At 57.5% G+C, this 17973-nt stretch overlaps 1 protein-coding gene across 1 annotated transcript; it reads left to right on the top strand.

Moving 5' to 3' along the window:
* Positions 1 to 1129: 1129 nt before the first annotated feature.
* MYO1G (myosin IG) lies at positions 1130 to 17113 on the top strand. Its single transcript, XM_027539270.1, has 22 exons — positions 1130 to 1338; positions 2808 to 3016; positions 3187 to 3280; positions 4076 to 4241; positions 4516 to 4569; positions 5282 to 5377; positions 5631 to 5750; positions 6869 to 7090; positions 7186 to 7331; positions 8030 to 8144; positions 8321 to 8491; positions 8700 to 8770; positions 10152 to 10226; positions 10413 to 10545; positions 11329 to 11495; positions 11923 to 12130; positions 13647 to 13870; positions 14449 to 14593; positions 15292 to 15396; positions 15602 to 15715; positions 16647 to 16801; positions 16883 to 17113. Exons 1-22 carry the CDS (start codon positions 1244 to 1246, stop codon positions 17037 to 17039), a joined length of 3042 nt encoding a protein of 1013 aa, XP_027395071.1. The 5' UTR covers positions 1130 to 1243; the 3' UTR covers positions 17040 to 17113.
* Positions 17114 to 17973: the final 860 nt, after the last annotated feature.

Genomic DNA, 17973 nt, shown 5'->3' with positions numbered 1-17973 from the left:
GAAGGGTCCCCTCAGAACAGTGGTGTGTAATAATGCGAGGCTTGGTTTTTTCAGGCATTTGAAAATTAGCACTTTACAATTTTGATGTTGTTAATTCAGTCACTAAGTCGTATCTGACTGTGTGACCCCATGGACTACAGCACACCAGGCTTCCCTGTCCTTGACTATCTCCTGGAGTCTGCTCAAACTTACGTCTATTGAGTCATTTTAAGGTATTTGAAGCGAAAAAAAACCCTTGCATATCAAACAATATTTCAAAATAAACTAGCTCTTTGAGTACAGAATCCCAAAGGTAGTACAGAGATGACTGAAATTTGGGAAACATTGTCCTCCCTGTGTGAGGAGACGGATAAGAGAGAACCGTCCCGTCCTCAACCCCAATCCTAGACCCCACGTTGTCAAAATCTTAGCTGGCCAGTCTGGCCACTTCTAAAGGTGCTGCGTGGTCTAGAGCGAAGTCAGGCCACACCTCTGTGTGGTGAGGACCGAGGTGGGACGGGGGGCTCCTGAAGCAGTTCCTGTCCTCACTACTAGAGGGACAGGCAGGTGGGCCTCAAGGACACAGGACTCTTCCAGGAAGCATCCAGAAGCCTGGAAGACTGAATGTCAGCATGATGAACCCAAAACATCAGGCCCCTGGTCGTGGCGGGGTATGCCGTGAAGCTGGCTTTGTCATTTGTCATTTATCCTGGCGTGGTCTCGCACACTTCGAAAATTACTGCCTGGGTTTCTGCCCCAAAGGCCTGGGTATCAGCATTCTTTGACTTTTTCTCAAGGTACAATGTGCCTACCCTAAAAATCCACCTAGTGTTGATGTTGAGGTCTGAGAGTTGACAGACACACAGAGTTTTGTAGCCAGGACCACAGCAAGAAATCTCTTCTCAGGGTCCCACAAGTGACCAGCAGGGCCGGGGACTGCAGAGGCTCCTCTGCTTGGGGTGAGGGTGAGATCACAGAGGGTCGGAGTTTCCTTGACCGCCTCAACCTCAACCGTTAGGCACGCCCGGAGGGGAGGGAACCAGGAAGCAGGGGTCAGAGCCCCTTGGGAGGGGACAGCAAGCGGGGAGGGCAACCCCTTCCCGGGGCCAGAAGAACCCACTTCCTACTTCACCACACTGCTGGGGCGGCAGGCGGGGAGGCTGCGGGCAGGGAGGGCTGGGCCTGTGCGAGAGCACCCCTCCCCTTAGCCGCTCTGCACAGGAAGGTTGGGGCAACCTGGCCTGGGTGCTTCCCTGCCGGCAGGATGGAGGACGATGAAGGCCCTGAGTGTGGCAAGCCCGACTTTGTGCTTTTGGACCAAGTGACCATGGAAGACTTCATGGAGAATCTGAAACTCAGGTAGACCCAGGGCATGGGCTCCCCTTCTCCCTGTTCCCATCCCCAACTGGTCTCCATCAGCCCACCATCTGGGTGACCTCAGGGAGATGCGGGGGCTGGAAGGACTGTCCCCTCAGGGCCAGGACAGTCAGCCAGTGCTAGAGCAGGCTCCCCAGGCCTGTGCCTCCCACACAGCCCAGGTGTCTCCTGAGCCTTCCTCTTGGCAGGGGCAGGCAGGTGCCAGGCATCTGGACCGAGTGGCCGCTCCATCTTCCTAGTGAGGCTGTGCTGAGCCCTAGGGGCTCAAAGGGAAGTGGTCAGGCGCCTCCCTGGGGTGCAGATGGATAAACTGAGATGACACTCTCAAAGGGACATGTGGGGTGCTTCAGGGTGTGGCTGGTAGAAGTGACACGGGGCCCTATTTGCCGGAGGGCAGAGGGCAGGGAGGAGCTGCTGGTGGCGATGAGGGGTGGCAGCAGGAGCTGGCTTCATCCCTGAACAGCCATGAGGAGCAGATGGTAACCCACTGTGCAGAGCCTAGGGACAGGTCCCCCTGAGCCCAGATTGTTGAAGTCAGACACCACGGGCCCTGAGTCAAGGCCAGGGTTGTGGGATGGAGAGTCAGACCGGAAATGAGCTTCTCTGTTAGAACTAAGCAGATTACAAACTAGCTTCTGAGACAGGTACTACCATCACCATATTACCACTGGGACCCTGACCCCGGGGCCACACGGCTTGCAGGTGGAGAGTCTGTCTCCAGCAGGTCCTGGGTGTGCAGGGAGCCAAACCGGAGAACTCCCGTGTCTGAAGCAGTGGAGGAAGGGGAACCCGGGACCGGCAGTCAGGGACAGGGCGGGTCCCAGACACCGCAGGGAGCAGGGGGGCTGGGGCTCCTCCCAGAGCAGAAGGGTCAGGAGACAAGTGACACAGGCACCCTCGCAGGTGACTAGGTTCACGCTGAGGGTCGAGAGGTCTGAGGAAGTGCAGGGTGGGGCTGACGGCACTGCTGCCCCAGGCACCCTCCCAGTGCCTCCCAGTCTGCTGTCTGGGTGGGGCTGGGCGGGTCCTGCTTCTGCTTCTGGGTCCCCGCCCAGGTCTTGAGACGGAAACAACTGGAGGTCCCTCCCTCCACCTCCCACCCCTATCTCCTCCCTGGGCTCAACTCCATCACCTAAGCTGCCTGTTCTGCCTGGCCCAGTGTGGCCTTGGGCAAGTCAGTCCCTTGATAAAACAGAGTCAGGATTCCTGTGACTCCACCCCATGGAGAGCAGCTTGGACCCCAACACTACCTTGTGTGTGGGTGAGGCTCCTAGCAAGATGGCAACGGAAGACTCAAGTCAACCCCACCACTTCCCCCCCACACACTTCTCTGCCCTCAGCCCTGGGGGTGGGCCAGGGCCCCAAGACTTCCCACCTGGGCCCAATGCCCCAGAATCTATGTGTGTGTCCCCTTGGCCCTGAACACTGAGGACCTGCCCTGCCTGTGCCAGGTTCGAGAAGGGCCGCATCTACACATACATCGGTGAGGTGCTGGTGTCCGTAAACCCCTACCAGGAGCTGCCCCTGTACGGGCCGGAAGCCATTGCCAGGTACCAGGGCCGCGAGCTCTATGAGAGGCCACCCCACCTGTATGCTGTGGCCAACGCCGCCTACAGAGCAATGAAGCGCCGGTCCAGGGACACCTGCATTGTTATTTCAGGTACCTGCCTAGCATCCGGGGTCCAGGTGCCGGCCCACAACCTCCCTGGGTCCCAGTATTTTCATTTGTCAATGATGGTGTGGTGGTTGGAGTGCCTGGGAGTACGGGTGGGCACAGGGACCTGGTTAAGGGGGAGCAGCCAAAAATTCTGACTGTCCATCTGTTGGCAGGCGAGAGTGGGGCAGGGAAGACAGAAGCCAGCAAGCACATCATGCAATACATCGCAGCCGTTACCAACCCAAGCCAGAGGGCCGAGGTGGAGAGGTGAGGCCAGTGGGGTGGGGATGGTAGGGAAGGGCTGGCCTGTGTCTCGTGCCTGATGGAGGGCAAGAAACACAATGGAGTCCAGCTCAGGCCAAGTTCAGTGGCTGTCAGTAAGACTCTAAGTGACCCACAGCTAGGACCTCTCTACCCAAGTAGAGGCGAGGCCCAGCATAGGGGTGCCCTTCCTCTACGGATGGGAAAGGGAGGAGGTGAAGAGGGCCAACAGATAGGTGCTGGGCCCTCACGGGGACCCAATGGGAGCAGAGAGGTTGGCTGCCCGTAAGAAAAGCCCTCGATGCCAGGCCAGTGTCAGGGCTGGGCCAGAAACCCGGAAACCAGGACCTATCTACCTGCTGGCAGCTCACCAACAGGGATCTGTGGGAGCAGCTTCCTGTGTGAGAGCTCTGCCTCTTCCTGTTAAGGTGGGGTAAGGTGGGGTTCGGGGTAGGATTGGGGTGGCAGCAGCGATGGAAATTCCCAAGCACACATGCCTGGCAGTGCCAAGTGTCCAGATCCAGCTCCTCACTGGGCTACAACTTTGGTCTGAGAAGGCGGGTCAATGCCTTTCAAGGCTCAAGGCTTCACAGTCACCAGCATGAGTGCCTGGCAGGTGCATTTCCCAGCATCTCAGAGTCAAGCGCCTGCAAGGGGCAGCGCAGGGTGGGACCGGCCCTCAGACTCCCTCTCCTCCTGTGATTGGGAAGCCTCAGGCAGCTATCCTGCATGGGGACACAGTCCCGAGTGCAAGGTCTTCGTGTCATAGTCCTGGCCCCTCTGCCTCCCCACTCCATGCAGGGTCAAGGACGTGCTGCTCAAGTCCACATGCGTGCTGGAGGCCTTCGGCAATGCTCGCACCAACCGCAACCACAACTCTAGCCGCTTTGGCAAGTACATGGACATCAACTTTGACTTCAAAGGAGACCCCGTGGGGGGACACATCCACAGCTACCTGCTGGAAAAGGTGGGCCCTGCTACCAAGACCCTGGGCAGGTGGGCTGCACACAGGCCTCTCTCAGGGGGACCAGGCAGAGCCGTCCCACCATGCTGACTCTCCCGGCCCTGGTGCCGTGGACGCAGGAACAGACCTTCTCTGATGTCTCAGGTTCACAGGGCGGGGCTCCCTCCATAGCCAGGTCCACCGCCACCCCCTACCTGCCCTGTCCTGGGGGCTCTGGGACAGGTCCCTGGGATGGGGCCGGTCCCAGGCATGAGTCCAGCTGTCCCTTTCTCCACAGTCGCGGGTACTTAAGCAGCACGTAGGTGAAAGGAACTTCCACGCCTTCTATCAGGTGAGCCAAAGCTGGCAGGTGGGGACCTGCAAGGGGGGTCCTGTTGGCCCCACCCACAGCCCATTCCCCTCCCCTCCCCCTGTCTTTCCCCACCCCCATTGGGCTGGGAATTCCCTGGACATGGCAGTGTGTGTACCTCATCTGGCCCTGACGTGGGGTCTCCCTGGACCTGGGCAGGGAAGTGTCTACACTGTGTCTGACACTGAGGTGGTTTCTGGGCACTGATAGTGTCTACACTGGGTAAGACCCACTGAGAACTCAGGTGGTGTCTACACCATGTCTGACCTACTAAGGTGGGATCTCCTTGGATTTGGAGGTGGTATCTACATCCTTTCTAACTCACCAAAGTGGGTGCCTGGACACTGGCCATATTTACATATGTCTGATCACTGAAGTAGGTCCTCCCAGGACACAGGCAGTTTCTACACAGTGTCTGACACCAAAATGGGATCTCCCTGGATTCTAGTGGTGTCTACACCACATCGAGTGGGTTCTCCTCAGACTTGTTCAGAATCTACACCATGTCTGACCTAGAAGTGGGTCCTCCCTGGGCTCAGGCACTGTCCACACCATCACCGTGCTGACTCATACCATGCATTCGTTGGATCAGCAGTGGTTGAAGGATGCCATCTGTTTGTGGGTAGGGTGTATGGTGGGAGGGGGCATATCTTGGAGCTCAGGGGCCTAACAGAGGGATGTCTGGGTCCTCCAGGTGCTGCGGGGCTGTGAGGATGAGGAGCTGCAAGAACTACACCTTCAGAGAAACCCTGCAGTGTATAATTTCACCCGCCAGGGGGCGGGGCTCAATGTGAGTGGGGGCAGGGAGCCCAAGCTCTAGTCACTCCTAGTCCCAGGACCCTGGGGCTGGTGACCAGTGGCTTCAGCTGGGTCCAGGGTGGTATGAATGGCTCAGCAGGACTTGTGGGGCCTGATTCTGCAGGCTTTCAGTTGGAGGAATCAGGGCTCAGAGTGGGGAAGGGGTGCAATGGCGAGCAAGTGCACTGAGGCAGAGGAATTGAGGTTCAGTGTGGCAGTGGTGTGCTGAGCCTTTTCCCCCCCAGGTCCTGGACATCGATGAGAAGAGCCACCACCAGGCAGTGACGGAGGCCATGCGGGTGATCGGCTTCAGTCCTGAGGAGGTGGCCTCTGTGCACCGGATCCTGGCTGCTATACTGCACCTGGTGAGCCTGCCTGTGGGCACTGCAGCCACTTCCCCATGTGGTGCCCTGGCTGGGCACCTCCCGTGAAGGAGAAGACTGGCCTCTAACAACCCAGCAGTGTAACTGGCCCACTCCTCCCTCTGCTGAAACCCAAGTTGTTTCGATTGTGGGTTCCCATAACGTGCCTGGTCCACGTCTGGTAGTTTAGCCTGTACTTAGCAGGTAAGGGCAGTTTGGGCTCAGTAAAATGGAAACAGTGGCAGATTTTATCTTCTTGAGCTCCCAAATTACTGCAGACGGTGACTACAGCCATGAAATTAAAAGATGCTTGCTCCTTGAAAGAAAAGCTATGACAAACCTAGACAGCATATTAAAAAGCAGAGACATCACTCTGCCGACAAAGATCTATCTAGTCAAAGCTATGGTTTTTCCAGTAGTCATGTACAGATGTCAGAGTTGAACCATAAAGGCTAACCACCAAAGAACTGATGCTTTCAAACTGAACTGCTGGTCTTGAGAGTCCCTTGGACTGCAAGGAGATCAAACCAATCAAAGGAAATCAACTCTAAATTTTCATTGGAACCACTGATGTTGAAGCTGAAGCTCCAATACTTTGGCCACTTGATGCAAACAGCCAACTCATTGGAAAAGATCCTGATGCTGGGAAAGACTGAGGGCAGGAGGAGAAGGGGCAACAGAGGATGAGATGGTTGGATGGCATCACTGACTCAATGGACATGAGTTCGAGCAAACTCCGGGAGATGGAGAAGGACAGGGAAGCCTGGCATGCTGTAGTCCCTGGGGTTACAAAGAGTCAGACACAACTTAGTAACTGACAACAAACACACAGACCTGGCTCTTGCTTCTGTCACCTAAAAGTTGAGTGACTTTGGGCAGGTTACTCAGTGACTCTGAGCCTCTGCTCTCTCTCAGGAAACATGAGGTGTGGGCAGCACATAACCAGCTACAGGAGGACACGGTGGGCCCACTCACATGACATTCCCGGTGGGAGGCCTTGGGGAAGGCTTTGGTGTGCTCCAGGAGCAGCTCCCCATACCCCTGCCTTCCCTTCCCTGGGCATAAGTGTACAGGCTTCTCTGAGACACAGAGCCTGACTCTTGACGATTTACCATCACCAGGGAAACATTGAGTTCGTGGAGCTGGAGAGCAACCTGGAGCAGGGGCGCCTGGCGGTGACCGAGGAAGTGCTGGTGGACCACGTGGCTGAGCTGACGGCCACACCCCGGGAGCTAGTGCTGCGCTGCCTACTAGCTCGCACTGTGGCCTCTGGAGGCAGGGAGGTCATTGAGAAGGGCCACACTGCAGCCGAGGCCAGCTATGCCCGGGATGCCTGTGCCAAGGTATTCTAGGGGGTGGGTGGGGAACCCCGGAGGCCTTCCCAGAGGAGACAAGGCCAGAGGCAGTCAGAAGCAGCTGGCTTTTTGCCTCTCCCCAGGCAGTGTACCAGCGACTATTTGAGTGGGTGGTGGACCGGATTAATCATGTCATGGAACCCCGGGACCGGGACCCCCGGCGTGACGGCAAGGACACAGTCATTGGTGTGCTGGACATCTATGGCTTTGAGGTGTTCCCCGTCAATAGGTGGGTAGTTCCGACACCACATCCCACACTCTGACCCCCGCCCCAACTCTTAGTCCTGGGGAGCTTGGCTGGGCAGAGAAACAGGATGCCTAGTGTCCATCATGGTTGGTCCTTGGCCCCTAGGCTCATGTCTTCAAGCCTGCTTCAGCTGTGCCACCACCCCTGGTGCCTGGGATGGCAAGAACTTGGCTTACTTCCCCTCACAGGGACTCCTCAATCCACTTCAGGGCACATGTGCTGGGTGGGCTAGGGAGTAGGGACCAGGTAAAAGAGCAGCCCAGAGTGAGAGATGCACCCCTATTGGCAGGCCACTGGGGTGCCTGGCTCCAGACCCCTCAGGCGATCTTCAGGGCATCTATCTGGGGGGATCCCTGCTATTCATTGGGCTTCCCTGATGGCCCAGATGATAAAGAATCCTCCTGCAATGTGGAAGACCTGGGTTTGATCCCTGGGTTGGGAAGATACCCTGGAGGAGAGCATAAAAACCCACTCCAATATTCTTGCCTGGAGACTTCCATGGACAGAGGAGCCTGGCAGGCTACAGTCCACGGGGTCACAAAGAGTTGGACACAACTGAGCGACTAAGCACAGCACAGCACAGCTGCTATTGGTTGCACTCACTCTCCACAGAGCCAAAGCCTTAGTGTGGGTGGTCGAGGCATGACTCTGAACGGCCCTTCTGCCCACCCCTCCTCCAGCTTCGAGCAGTTCTGCATCAATTACTGTAATGAGAAGCTGCAGCAGCTCTTCATCCAGCTCATCCTGAAGCAGGAGCAGGAGGAATATGAGCGGGAGGGCATCGCCTGGCAGACCGTGGGTGCCCGGCCCTCCCTGCACCCGCGGGTCCCGGGTGGGAGGGAGATGGGGGGAGGGACGGTGCTGGGTCGGCGGGTGTGCAGAGGAGGGCTGCAAGATGTGGACACTGGGCAGGAACACAGGCAGGAGGCTGGCGGACAGGGCTCGGGAGCTGCCGTGCTTGCCTGCCGCAGGTGGAGTACTTCAACAACGCCACCATCGTGGACCTGGTGGAGCGGCCCCACCGGGGCATCCTCTCTGTGCTGGATGAGGCCTGCAGCACTGCGGGCCCCATCACTGACCGGATCTTCCTGCAGACCCTGGACACACACCACCGCCACCACCCACACTATACTAGCCGCCAGGTGCCCCTCTGCCCCTGCGGTCTCCCCACCCTGTGCCCGTCCAGCTGGTCCCGGCACTGGCGGGCACCCCACGGTGCCACACTGCCTGTCTTGGGGTGGGTAGGGGGTCTTGGTGGTGGCTCAGCCTCCTCTGCAGGGCTGTCTCCCCTTTCTCCCCTAGATCCCCCCACACCTTCTAGGTCTTGACCTGTGCTGTCCCCATCCATAGCTCTGCCCCACAGACAAGACCATGGAGTTTGGCCGAGACTTCCGGATCAAGCACTATGCAGGGGATGTCACGTAAGGGGCCCCCACTGGGCATCTGGTTCCCCCCCCTCCACCGCCCCCTCCCCTTTTTAAGACACTGGAAATATGCTCTTCACCAGATTCACAAATGAGAAATATCAATTAGGGCTTTTAAGATAGTGATTCTTAGCCCTGGCTGCATCCTAGAATCTTCTGGGCAGCTTTAAAAAAGAAAAAGCCAATTTCTGATAGAGCGGCTGGAGACTCAGAGGTGCAGCTAGGGTGGGACCTCTGTTCTGAGCCCAGGGCCAGTACTTTTATTTTTAAAAAATTCTTTCTTTCTTTATTGGCTGTGCTGGATTTTTGTTGCTGTGTGGACGTTTCTCTAGTTGCAGAGAGCAGGGGATACTCTCTAGTTTTGGTGCACAGGCTTCCCACTGTAGTGGCTTCTCTTGTTGCAGAGCACAGGCTCTAGGGTTCACAGCCTTCAGTGGTTGCGGCTCCCAGGCTCAACAGTTGTGGAGCATGGGTTTAGCTGCTCTGTGGCACGTGGGATGTTCCCAGACCAGGGACTAAACCCACGTCCCCTGCATTGGCAGGCAGATTCTTTACCATTGAGCATCAGGAAAGCCCTGGGGCCAGTTCTTGTCACCTTTTGTCAGCGAGGAGGAACAGAGAGGCCAGATGATGTGTTTCTAATGAGCTCCCAGGCGAGGTGGACATGGCCAGTCCTCAGGCCACACACTGAGCGCCAAAGTCCCTACTGTCTTCCAGAAGTGGCCATGATTATTATTAATTCCCCTGTCACACATCTCACCCGGAATTGGATCAGAGGTGACTCACAGAGAAAGACACAAGTCTCCCACGTGTCCTTCATGAGGAGAAGAAATAGAATCGAAAAGACGAAGCTGCCAGGAGTCAGATCCCATGGCCCTGAGACTTTCTAGGAACTGCAAGTGAAGCCAAGATTTTGGCACTGAGCTTTCTAGCAAAGGCTAGAATGATGAATCTGAGGTCCTCCAGGCCAAGGAGCCAAACAGACCAATGACTCAGGATTTCCTGGTTGTAACTGCAATCGCTGACATTTATTTATGGAAACTCAGTAGGCACTGTTCTGAGGGTGTGATGTCTACTGAGGCACAGAGAGTTTAAGTCACTTGTCCCAGATCACACAGCATGTATGTGCTAAAGCCAGGATTCAGTGATGCAACATTTGGCTCCGTGGGCATAACCCCTTGACTCATCTTTCAGGAGAGAAACTTCTGAGGGAAGAGGTCTTATATGATGAGAGGGAAAGCAGACAGGAGAGGGGAAGGAAGAGGAGCACGTGAGGAAAAAGGAAGGGAGGCTGACCAGATGGGAGGAGGGGGAGGGGCATACTAGGGGGTCAGAAGCCCCTTACCTCCTCACTGGCCCTCCCCCGGACCTCCCCCAGGTACTCCGTGGAGGGCTTCATTGATAAGAACAGAGACTTCCTCTTCCAGGACTTCAAGCGTCTGCTGTACAACAGGTGAGGGGGGCTCTCTGGGCATGTGTGTGGATGCCAGACAGTGAAGGCCCAGGCACTCTGGCTGGAAGGGCCTTCAGACACTCGGTCTGACCCTCACAGCCCAAGGTCTTGAAGTTTACACATGGCCAAGCTTGGGTGGGGGCTGTCCTCCTGGAGGGCATCTGGGCATGCGGCCTATGTCCACAGCAAGGATCCCACCCTGCGGGCCATGTGGCCAGATGGGCAGCAGGACATCACAGAGGTGACCAAGCGCCCCCTGACGGCCGGCACACTCTTCAAGAACTCCATGGTGGCCCTGGTGGAAAACCTGGCCTCCAAGGTACGGCTCCCCCCCACCTTGAATCTGGATCCTTCCAGATCCTTCTGTCTGTGCCTGGATGTTAGGCTGGGTCCTCCATTGCCTTCGTGCATCATAAGAGGGTGTTCCTTTCCTGTCTGCTGTGAGCCATACCTCCTCCAGCAGAAAGGGACCTGCCACTGCTCAGGTTACGATGCCCTGAGCCGGGCCAAGGCTTGAGTAAACACAAGATCCTTGTAGCCTTCCCCTGGCCCCATTGCTTCTCAAGGATGGGCTAGGGGAGACCTCACCCAGAACTTGAGTTGGCCCAGCCCTCGTCCTGCCTGGAGCCAGGATTAGTTTTCTGGAAGCTGGAGGCACCAGGACAAGAAAGTGGCACTCACATCTTGCAGAAATTGGGGCCCAAAGTCAGAGAGGGCAGCGGGAGGATGCCAGGGCCAGCTTAATAGTAGAATGTCCAGAGACTCTGCAGGGCCTCTGGGAAGGCAAGAGGAAGGGCTGAGGGGCTCTGCTGCACTGTCAGGACCTGAATGTGGGCCAGCACCCTGCCCACACCCAGCACTGGAGCTCCCAGGTCCCATTCTGCCCACCATGCCCTCATCCCCACTCTCCTCCTGGCTGGCCTTGCCCTTCTGCCTGCCCTTGGTCCCCGGGCCTCCCTGTCCCCCTGAGAGATCCTCTACCCTATGGATGGCAGCATGGGAGGGATAGAGACAGGCCTGAGCTCCTCGCTGCCCCTGTCCAGTAACTGAGTAACTGTAGGGCTGTGACACTGGCCTCTCCGAGTGTCCTTTGTCCTCACAGGAGCCCTTCTACGTCCGCTGTATCAAGCCCAATGAGGACAAGGTGGCCGGGAAGCTGGACGAGGGCCACTGTCGCCACCAAGTCGCATACCTGGGGCTGCTGGAGAACGTGAGGGTCCGCAGGGCAGGCTTCGCTTCCCGCCAGCCCTATGCTCGATTCCTGCTCAGGTACGGCCCCTTCTCCCGTGGCGGGGGATTGGTCCTTGAGAAGTTCCATCAGCCGGCAGGGGGTGCCCAAAGCAACGAGCGCTTTTCAGACGTCAGTGCGGAAGCCTGCAGGATGCTGCTGACCCTGGGACACTGCCAGTCTTGGAGGCCCCTCGCGTGACACAAGGGGTGGGACTAGGCAGGGTGGACTGAGGTGGGCGTGGCAAGGAGGGGTGTGGGCGTGGCGCGGGGTGTGGGCGTGGCAGGGAGCTGGCGTTGGAGTGGGAGTGGCTTGGAGGAAAGGGTCGGAGGGAGGAGGGGGAGGAGAGAAGGAGGGGGAGGAGAGGAGGAGGGAGAGGGTCGGGGGAGGAGAGGGGAGGAGGATGGGGGTTTAGGTCCACACCCCTCCCCAGGGCCCAGCGCCCACAGCCCGGTCCTGCCGTGACAGGTATAAGATGACCTGTGAGTACACGTGGCCGAATCATCTGCTGGGCTCCGATAAGGCGGCCGTGGGCGCTCTCCTGGAGCAGCATGGGCTGCAGGGGGACGTGGCCTTTGGCCACAGCAAGCTCTTCATCCGTTCGCCCCGGACGCTGGTCACGCTGGAGCAGAGCCGCGCCTGTCTCATCCCCATCATCGTGCTGCTGCTGCAGAAGGTGCGGCCGGCTGGACGCCCGCCAGGGCCGGTGTAGAGGGAGGCCGGAGAGCGCTCTGAGCATTACTTGCGGGTAGGGGAGAGATGGGTGTGCACCACTCGAGGCGGGGGTGCTGTGCGTGCACTGAGGGGACCACAGACACTGTTCCAAGTACTAGAGAAGTCCCCTGCTCACAGGTGACAAACGGAGATTGAAACTGACAAGCAAAAAGTTTGGATTTCTGTTCAGGTCACCTCTGTCCTGTGGCCACCAGCCTCAGGCCCAGGTGCTCAAAACAAGATAATCAGGAATCTGGCTCCTTTACTTCCTTCTTTTCCCTTCCTTTCTTCCATTTGTCCTAAAATATTTCAAACCTGGAGAAAATCGGGCAGAATGGTGTACTAAATTCCCACACTCTGACTGCCCTGCCTTATGACCCCTGTGGTTTTGTGTAGACACCTCACCTTCATTCCCATTATTTTGAATCAAGTCATTTAGTTTATAATCATTTCAGTATGCCTTTCCAAAGGATAAGGACTCTCCCACCTCTTCTCATAACATTTTACTTAAACATTTCAAACCTATAGAAACTGGAAAGATTCGTACAATGTACCATTCACCTGGATAGCTACAGTTATGTGTTTTCACCCACTGCTCCATCTCTGTCTGTCTTCATCTCTCTCCACATCCACATACAGATACCCATATATTTGTATTTTTTCCCTAGCCACATAAAGTAATGACCTCTAAATCCTTCATCAGGTGTGTATTCTGAGAACAAGGACATTCCCCTTTATAATCACACCGACATTAGCCCATTCAAGAAAACTAACACTGATAAAATATAACCTACATAGCTGAATATCTAACATGTAGGCCGTATTCAAATTTCTGAAAGAAATTTGAATGGGTCCCACTATGACCCGTTATGTCTTTTAAAAACCCAGAATCCAATGAATGATGACACATTGCATTTTGTTGTTACTTCTGATATCTCCTCTAACACACAGGGTTATTTTTAAGAACATGACACAATACCACACCATCCCAGAAATAGGATTTAGAAAGTTGTTACTGACTTCCTGTGTCCCGTCCAGTCAGTCACCACATGTCCCCAATCATATCCTCAGTCTGTTCAAGTCAGGTTTTAATCTGTGAGTTCACTGGGCTGCTTACCTTGTAGGGTCTCCAGTCTGGGTTTGATGGTCACATTCTCAGGGTACCCCTCCAATTTGGGGTCTCCCCATATGAGGGAGGGACTTCCCTGGTGGATTAGATGGTAAAGAATCCACCTGCAATGTGGGATACCTGGGTTTAATCCCTGGGTTGGGAAGATACCCTGGAGAAGGGCATGGCAACCCACTCCAGTATTCTTGCCTAGAGAATCCCCATGGACAGAGGAGCTTTGAGGGCTACAGTCCATAGGGTCACAAAGACTGGGGCACGACTGAGAGACTAAGCACAGCACAGCAGCACATGTGAGGGAGGTGGGGCCTGGCACGGCCTGACGGAGCACCACCTCCTACCGGCTCCCCAGGCATGGCGGGGCACGCTGGCCAGGAGGCGCTGCCGGCGACTGAGGGCCATCTACACCATCATGCGCTGCTTCCGGAGGCACAAGGTGCGTGCTCACCTGACAGAGCTGCAGCGGCGATTCCAGGCTGCGCGGCAGCCCCCGCACTATGGCCGTGACCTCGTCTGGCCCCCACCACCCACCGTGCTGCAGCCTTTCCAGGACATCTGCCAGGCCCTCTTCTCCAGGTACTTGCTCTCCGCCCCCACCCACCTTGGTCTTTTCCACTCAGCTAGAGCCCATTGAACACCTGGACCAGGTCATCTGAACCCCACAGAGCCAGCTAGGAGACACACAGTCCCATTGGATAAACAGGAAGACAGAGGGCTGTGCGCATCCGTTGACAGCCTACACCTCACAACCGCTAGAAGATTCCTAATGTCTCCAGCACCATTCTGGACATCTGGAGGGCTTGCAGGCCTTTATCTCCTTCCTAGGGCCCTGCAGGGTGGGTAGTGGGTTGAAGCTAGAAGTGGGGGAAACTCTGTAACTGAGCCAGGCTTTGAAGGCTGAGTTAGGAATTCTTTAGGACAAGGTGTGAAGGGCAATCAGTGTGCTCAGAACAGGAGAGGCCACCTTCCATTGAGACCAGGGAGGCTGGGACACAGAAGTCGGCCAGTGCCAGGCTGAGGGGCTTGGCCTTCTCCTACTGGGGTAAAGGACGTGAAAAGTCCTTAACGTGTGTTCTCAGGAAAGGGAGCAGAACCAGGAGTGGGGAGGGGCAAGGCCTTCACAGCGGTCCATCTGACTACCTGGCCCTCTCCAGGTGGCGGGCCCGGCAGCTGGTGAAGAACATCCCGCCTTCGGACATGGCTCAGATCAAGGCCAAGGTGGCTGCCATGGCGGCCCTGCAGGAGCTACGGCAGGACTGGGGCTGCCGGCGGGCCTGGGCCCGGGACTACTTGTCCTCCGTAAGTGCGGGGCTGCAGGGGCTGGCTGCCAGGAAGGGGCTCCAGGCTGAGACCTTGCCTGTGTCCGCCTTAGCTGTCCTGTCTCTGGGCCTGGCTGTCCTGTGGGCTGTCCCCCTGTGTCCTTGCCCCTTGCCTCCACAGTTTAAGGGTTTTCACTCAGAACCAGCTGACGTAGGCTTTACCGAGAGCCTCCTCTACCCTACTCCCACTCCCTTTCCTCCGTTCTCAACCCCCCCATTCTCAGGCACAGACCCCCTTGTTAGGCACAGCCCCCTGTCCAGAACCCAACACTGTGGCTCCCGTTGGCCCACATGGGCTCTGTGAGTGGCCCTCTCACCCAGTTCTGCAGGGGCCAAAGCCTCAGGGGTGTGAGGTTGGCCCAAATGAATGGCTTAGCATGGAGGAGCCAGGTCTTGCCAGGCCCCTTCCATCTCAGTGTCTATCCAGGCCTGGCCTGAGGAGCTGGGTGGGTGGGTGGGTGTGGGGGGCTCAGACGTGTGCCTAGAACCTTAGGGCTGCAGAGGTCTGTGTGGTGGGCTTCAGGGAACCCAGCGTGGTGGCTGGGCCCACTGGGAGGCCCGTGCATGACATGATGAGGTTTTCTGAGGTCAAGGATAGCTGTGCGGATTCATTAAGAGTCGTGGTCAATCACGCATGGTCCCACGACCTCACCCTAAGCAACCCCCAACTGTCCCCAGGCCACAGACAACCCCACAGCCTCAGGCCTGTTTGCTCAGCGACTGAAGACGCTTCGGGAAAAAGACGGCTTTGGGGCCGTGCTCTTCTCCAGCCACGTCAGAAAGGTGAGCAGTGGGTTCAGGGCTGCTGGCTGATGACAGCCCTGGTTCAGGCCCAGCTAAGAGGTTTCACAACTACTCTTGAACTTCAAAAACTTCAGCTCCAACCCAGTTAGTGAGAGAATGGCTTCACAGAGGGGAGGCCTCCAGCCACACCTCCTGGGGAGCCCCCCCGGGCCAGGCAGTGACCCTGAAACCACCCGTCCTACAGGTGAATCGCTTCAACAAAAGCCGGGACCGGGCACTGTTGCTCACAGATCGGCACCTCTACAAGCTGGAGCCAGGCCGGCAGTACCGGGTGATGCGGGCCGTGCCCCTGGATGCGGTGAGTCCTGTGGGAGGGCAGAGGCATTCGCCGGGCTCCAGCGGGCCCAGTGTCCTGCTGGGCACTGCTGCTGGGCCCCTCCCCTCAGGCCTCCCTGGGATGACCAGAGCCATCTAGAACTCAGCATCGGCTCAGGATGGCAGCTTCCCCTCAGCCCCCACTGAACAGCCTGCCCATGGGTGTAGGGCCCCAAACTCCATGCTCAGCCTGCTCACCCTCCTCCTGCTCTACTCTTGGGCAGAGCCAAATGGCCCCTCTTCCCCACATCTGCGCCTGAGCCTGCCTGGGGTCCTCCCTACCTGGACCACATGGTCCTGGCTGCAGTGTGTGGCTGCCACCCATGGGACCCTGGCCCTTCCCTTCACCCCTCTGCCCAGCTCTATGGCCCTCTACTCCCTGGAGTTACAGCTCATACTCCCTCAGGACAAGGGGCAACCCAGGGCAGAAACTGAGGCTGGGGGTCCCTATAACTCTCAGGATGAGGGACCATCTGGTACCATGGCCACTACCAGTGTGGATATTTTAAATACAATTGACAAGTAGAGAAAAATGAAAGTTCAGCTTCTTAGTTGCACCAGCACATTCAGGTGCTAGAAAGCTATAGTGAGCAATGGTGCCATGTTAGACTTCGCAGATCTGGAATATTCCATCACGGCAAAAGTCCTCTTGTGCAGTGCACCTTGCCCAACCCTCTCCTTAATGGGCAGGACCAGAAAGGGAGGAAGGGGACCTAGAGGGGACAGCAGGACTGTAGAGCCTGCAGGGAAGATGGAGGACTGGAGCTCAAAGAGGCTTTCCGAAGAGGGCAGAGTGCTGGGAGGGGAAGACAGCTGGGCGGACATGTGTTCCTGGGATGCTGGGGCCCTCCAGAATGCAAGGTCGGGGTGGAGGGCCTGCTGCACCCCTCACCCTGCGACCCTGCCCCCCTCAGGTGACCGGGCTGAGCGTGACCAGCGGGCGGGACCAGCTGGTGGTGCTGCATGCGCGGGGCTATGACGACCTGGTGGTGTGTCTGCACCGCTCCCAGCCGCCACTGGATAACCGCATCGGGGAGCTGGTGGGGGTGCTGGCTGCGCACTGCCAGGGGTGAGTCCCTGGGCACGGGCAGGGCAGCGGCTGCCTATCTGAGGGGCCTGGCCCATCCTGACCCTGACCTCCTTCCTTCAGGGAGGGACGGGCCCTGGAGGTCCGAGTGTCCGATTGCATCCCCCTGACCCAGCGCGGGGCCCGGCGCCTGGTATCCGTGGAGCCCAGATCGGAGCAGCCAGAGCCGGATTTCCGCTGCAGCCGTGGCGCCTTCACCCTCCTGTGGCCGAGCTGCTGAGAGGTTCTCCACCTGCACCCACACCAGTGACAGATCGCAGTCTCGCTGTGCAATAAAGGATGCTGAGTCTGTGATGGGCGTGGCTTATGTCTATGGGTATAGTCTCCAGCCACGGCCAATGTGGCAAATGTCACCCGTGTCCTCTGCTGATCCCTACATCTGAGGCTGCCCCTCTTGGGTTTCCGACTGTCCCTACAGCCTTGGTCTCTTTCTCTTTCCCCCACTCCTGTAGGCCCATTGTTCCTACTGGGCCATTGGGGAAGTTGGGGGTCCCAGGGCTGTCTTGGGGCAGGGCTTGGGCAGAGAACATACTGGGCACACACTGTCCCAGCTGCTGTCTGTGTCGGTGCTGAGTGTGGCCATCCCAGGCCCTGAGAACCCTACTTCTGGGATGCTGGGAGCCAGGGCCTTCCAGAGTCTGGGAGGGCATCCCTGTGCCTGGGCTTCTACAGGAAGCCAACCCAGGGAAAGCCAGAGTGGACACACCTCTACCCGCTCTGACGAGCAGATCCCCTCCCCAGCCCCTTGGGTCCTCCCCACCCCCCTGCCCCTGAGCCCTTCGAACCAGCTCTCCAGCCCCTCCCCTCCCAGCCCTTCACCAGTCTCAGACCTTCTCCTCTCTTGATAGGTGGCCTCTCTGCTCTGACAGCTGCTCCCTTCCTCTTCCTGGGGCACTCTGATTTTGGGGGCATCCTTGCTTAATTGTGACCCGCTGGCGTGGACAGAGGTCGACCTGTTTGCTGTAGTTCTGGCTGTGTCATGGAAGGGCTCAGAACTTAATGAGGCTTCCCCTTGTCACACCTCTCCTCTCCTGGAGGTGGGTGGGGTAACCTCCCCACCATGCAGGTCTGTGTCTGTCTGCTCCTGACCTGCAAGAGCAGCTTGATTCGGAACCCAGACCTGAGGCCCACCCCCAAAGCCCCCACATGGCATA

This window comes from Bos indicus x Bos taurus, chromosome 4 (genome assembly GCF_003369695.1).
Source record: "Bos indicus x Bos taurus breed Angus x Brahman F1 hybrid chromosome 4, Bos_hybrid_MaternalHap_v2.0, whole genome shotgun sequence".
Classification (NCBI taxonomy): domain Eukaryota; kingdom Metazoa; phylum Chordata; class Mammalia; order Artiodactyla; family Bovidae; genus Bos; species Bos indicus x Bos taurus.
Note: the sequence above shows the minus strand (reverse complement) of the source record. Positions and strands in the feature narration are given on the sequence as shown.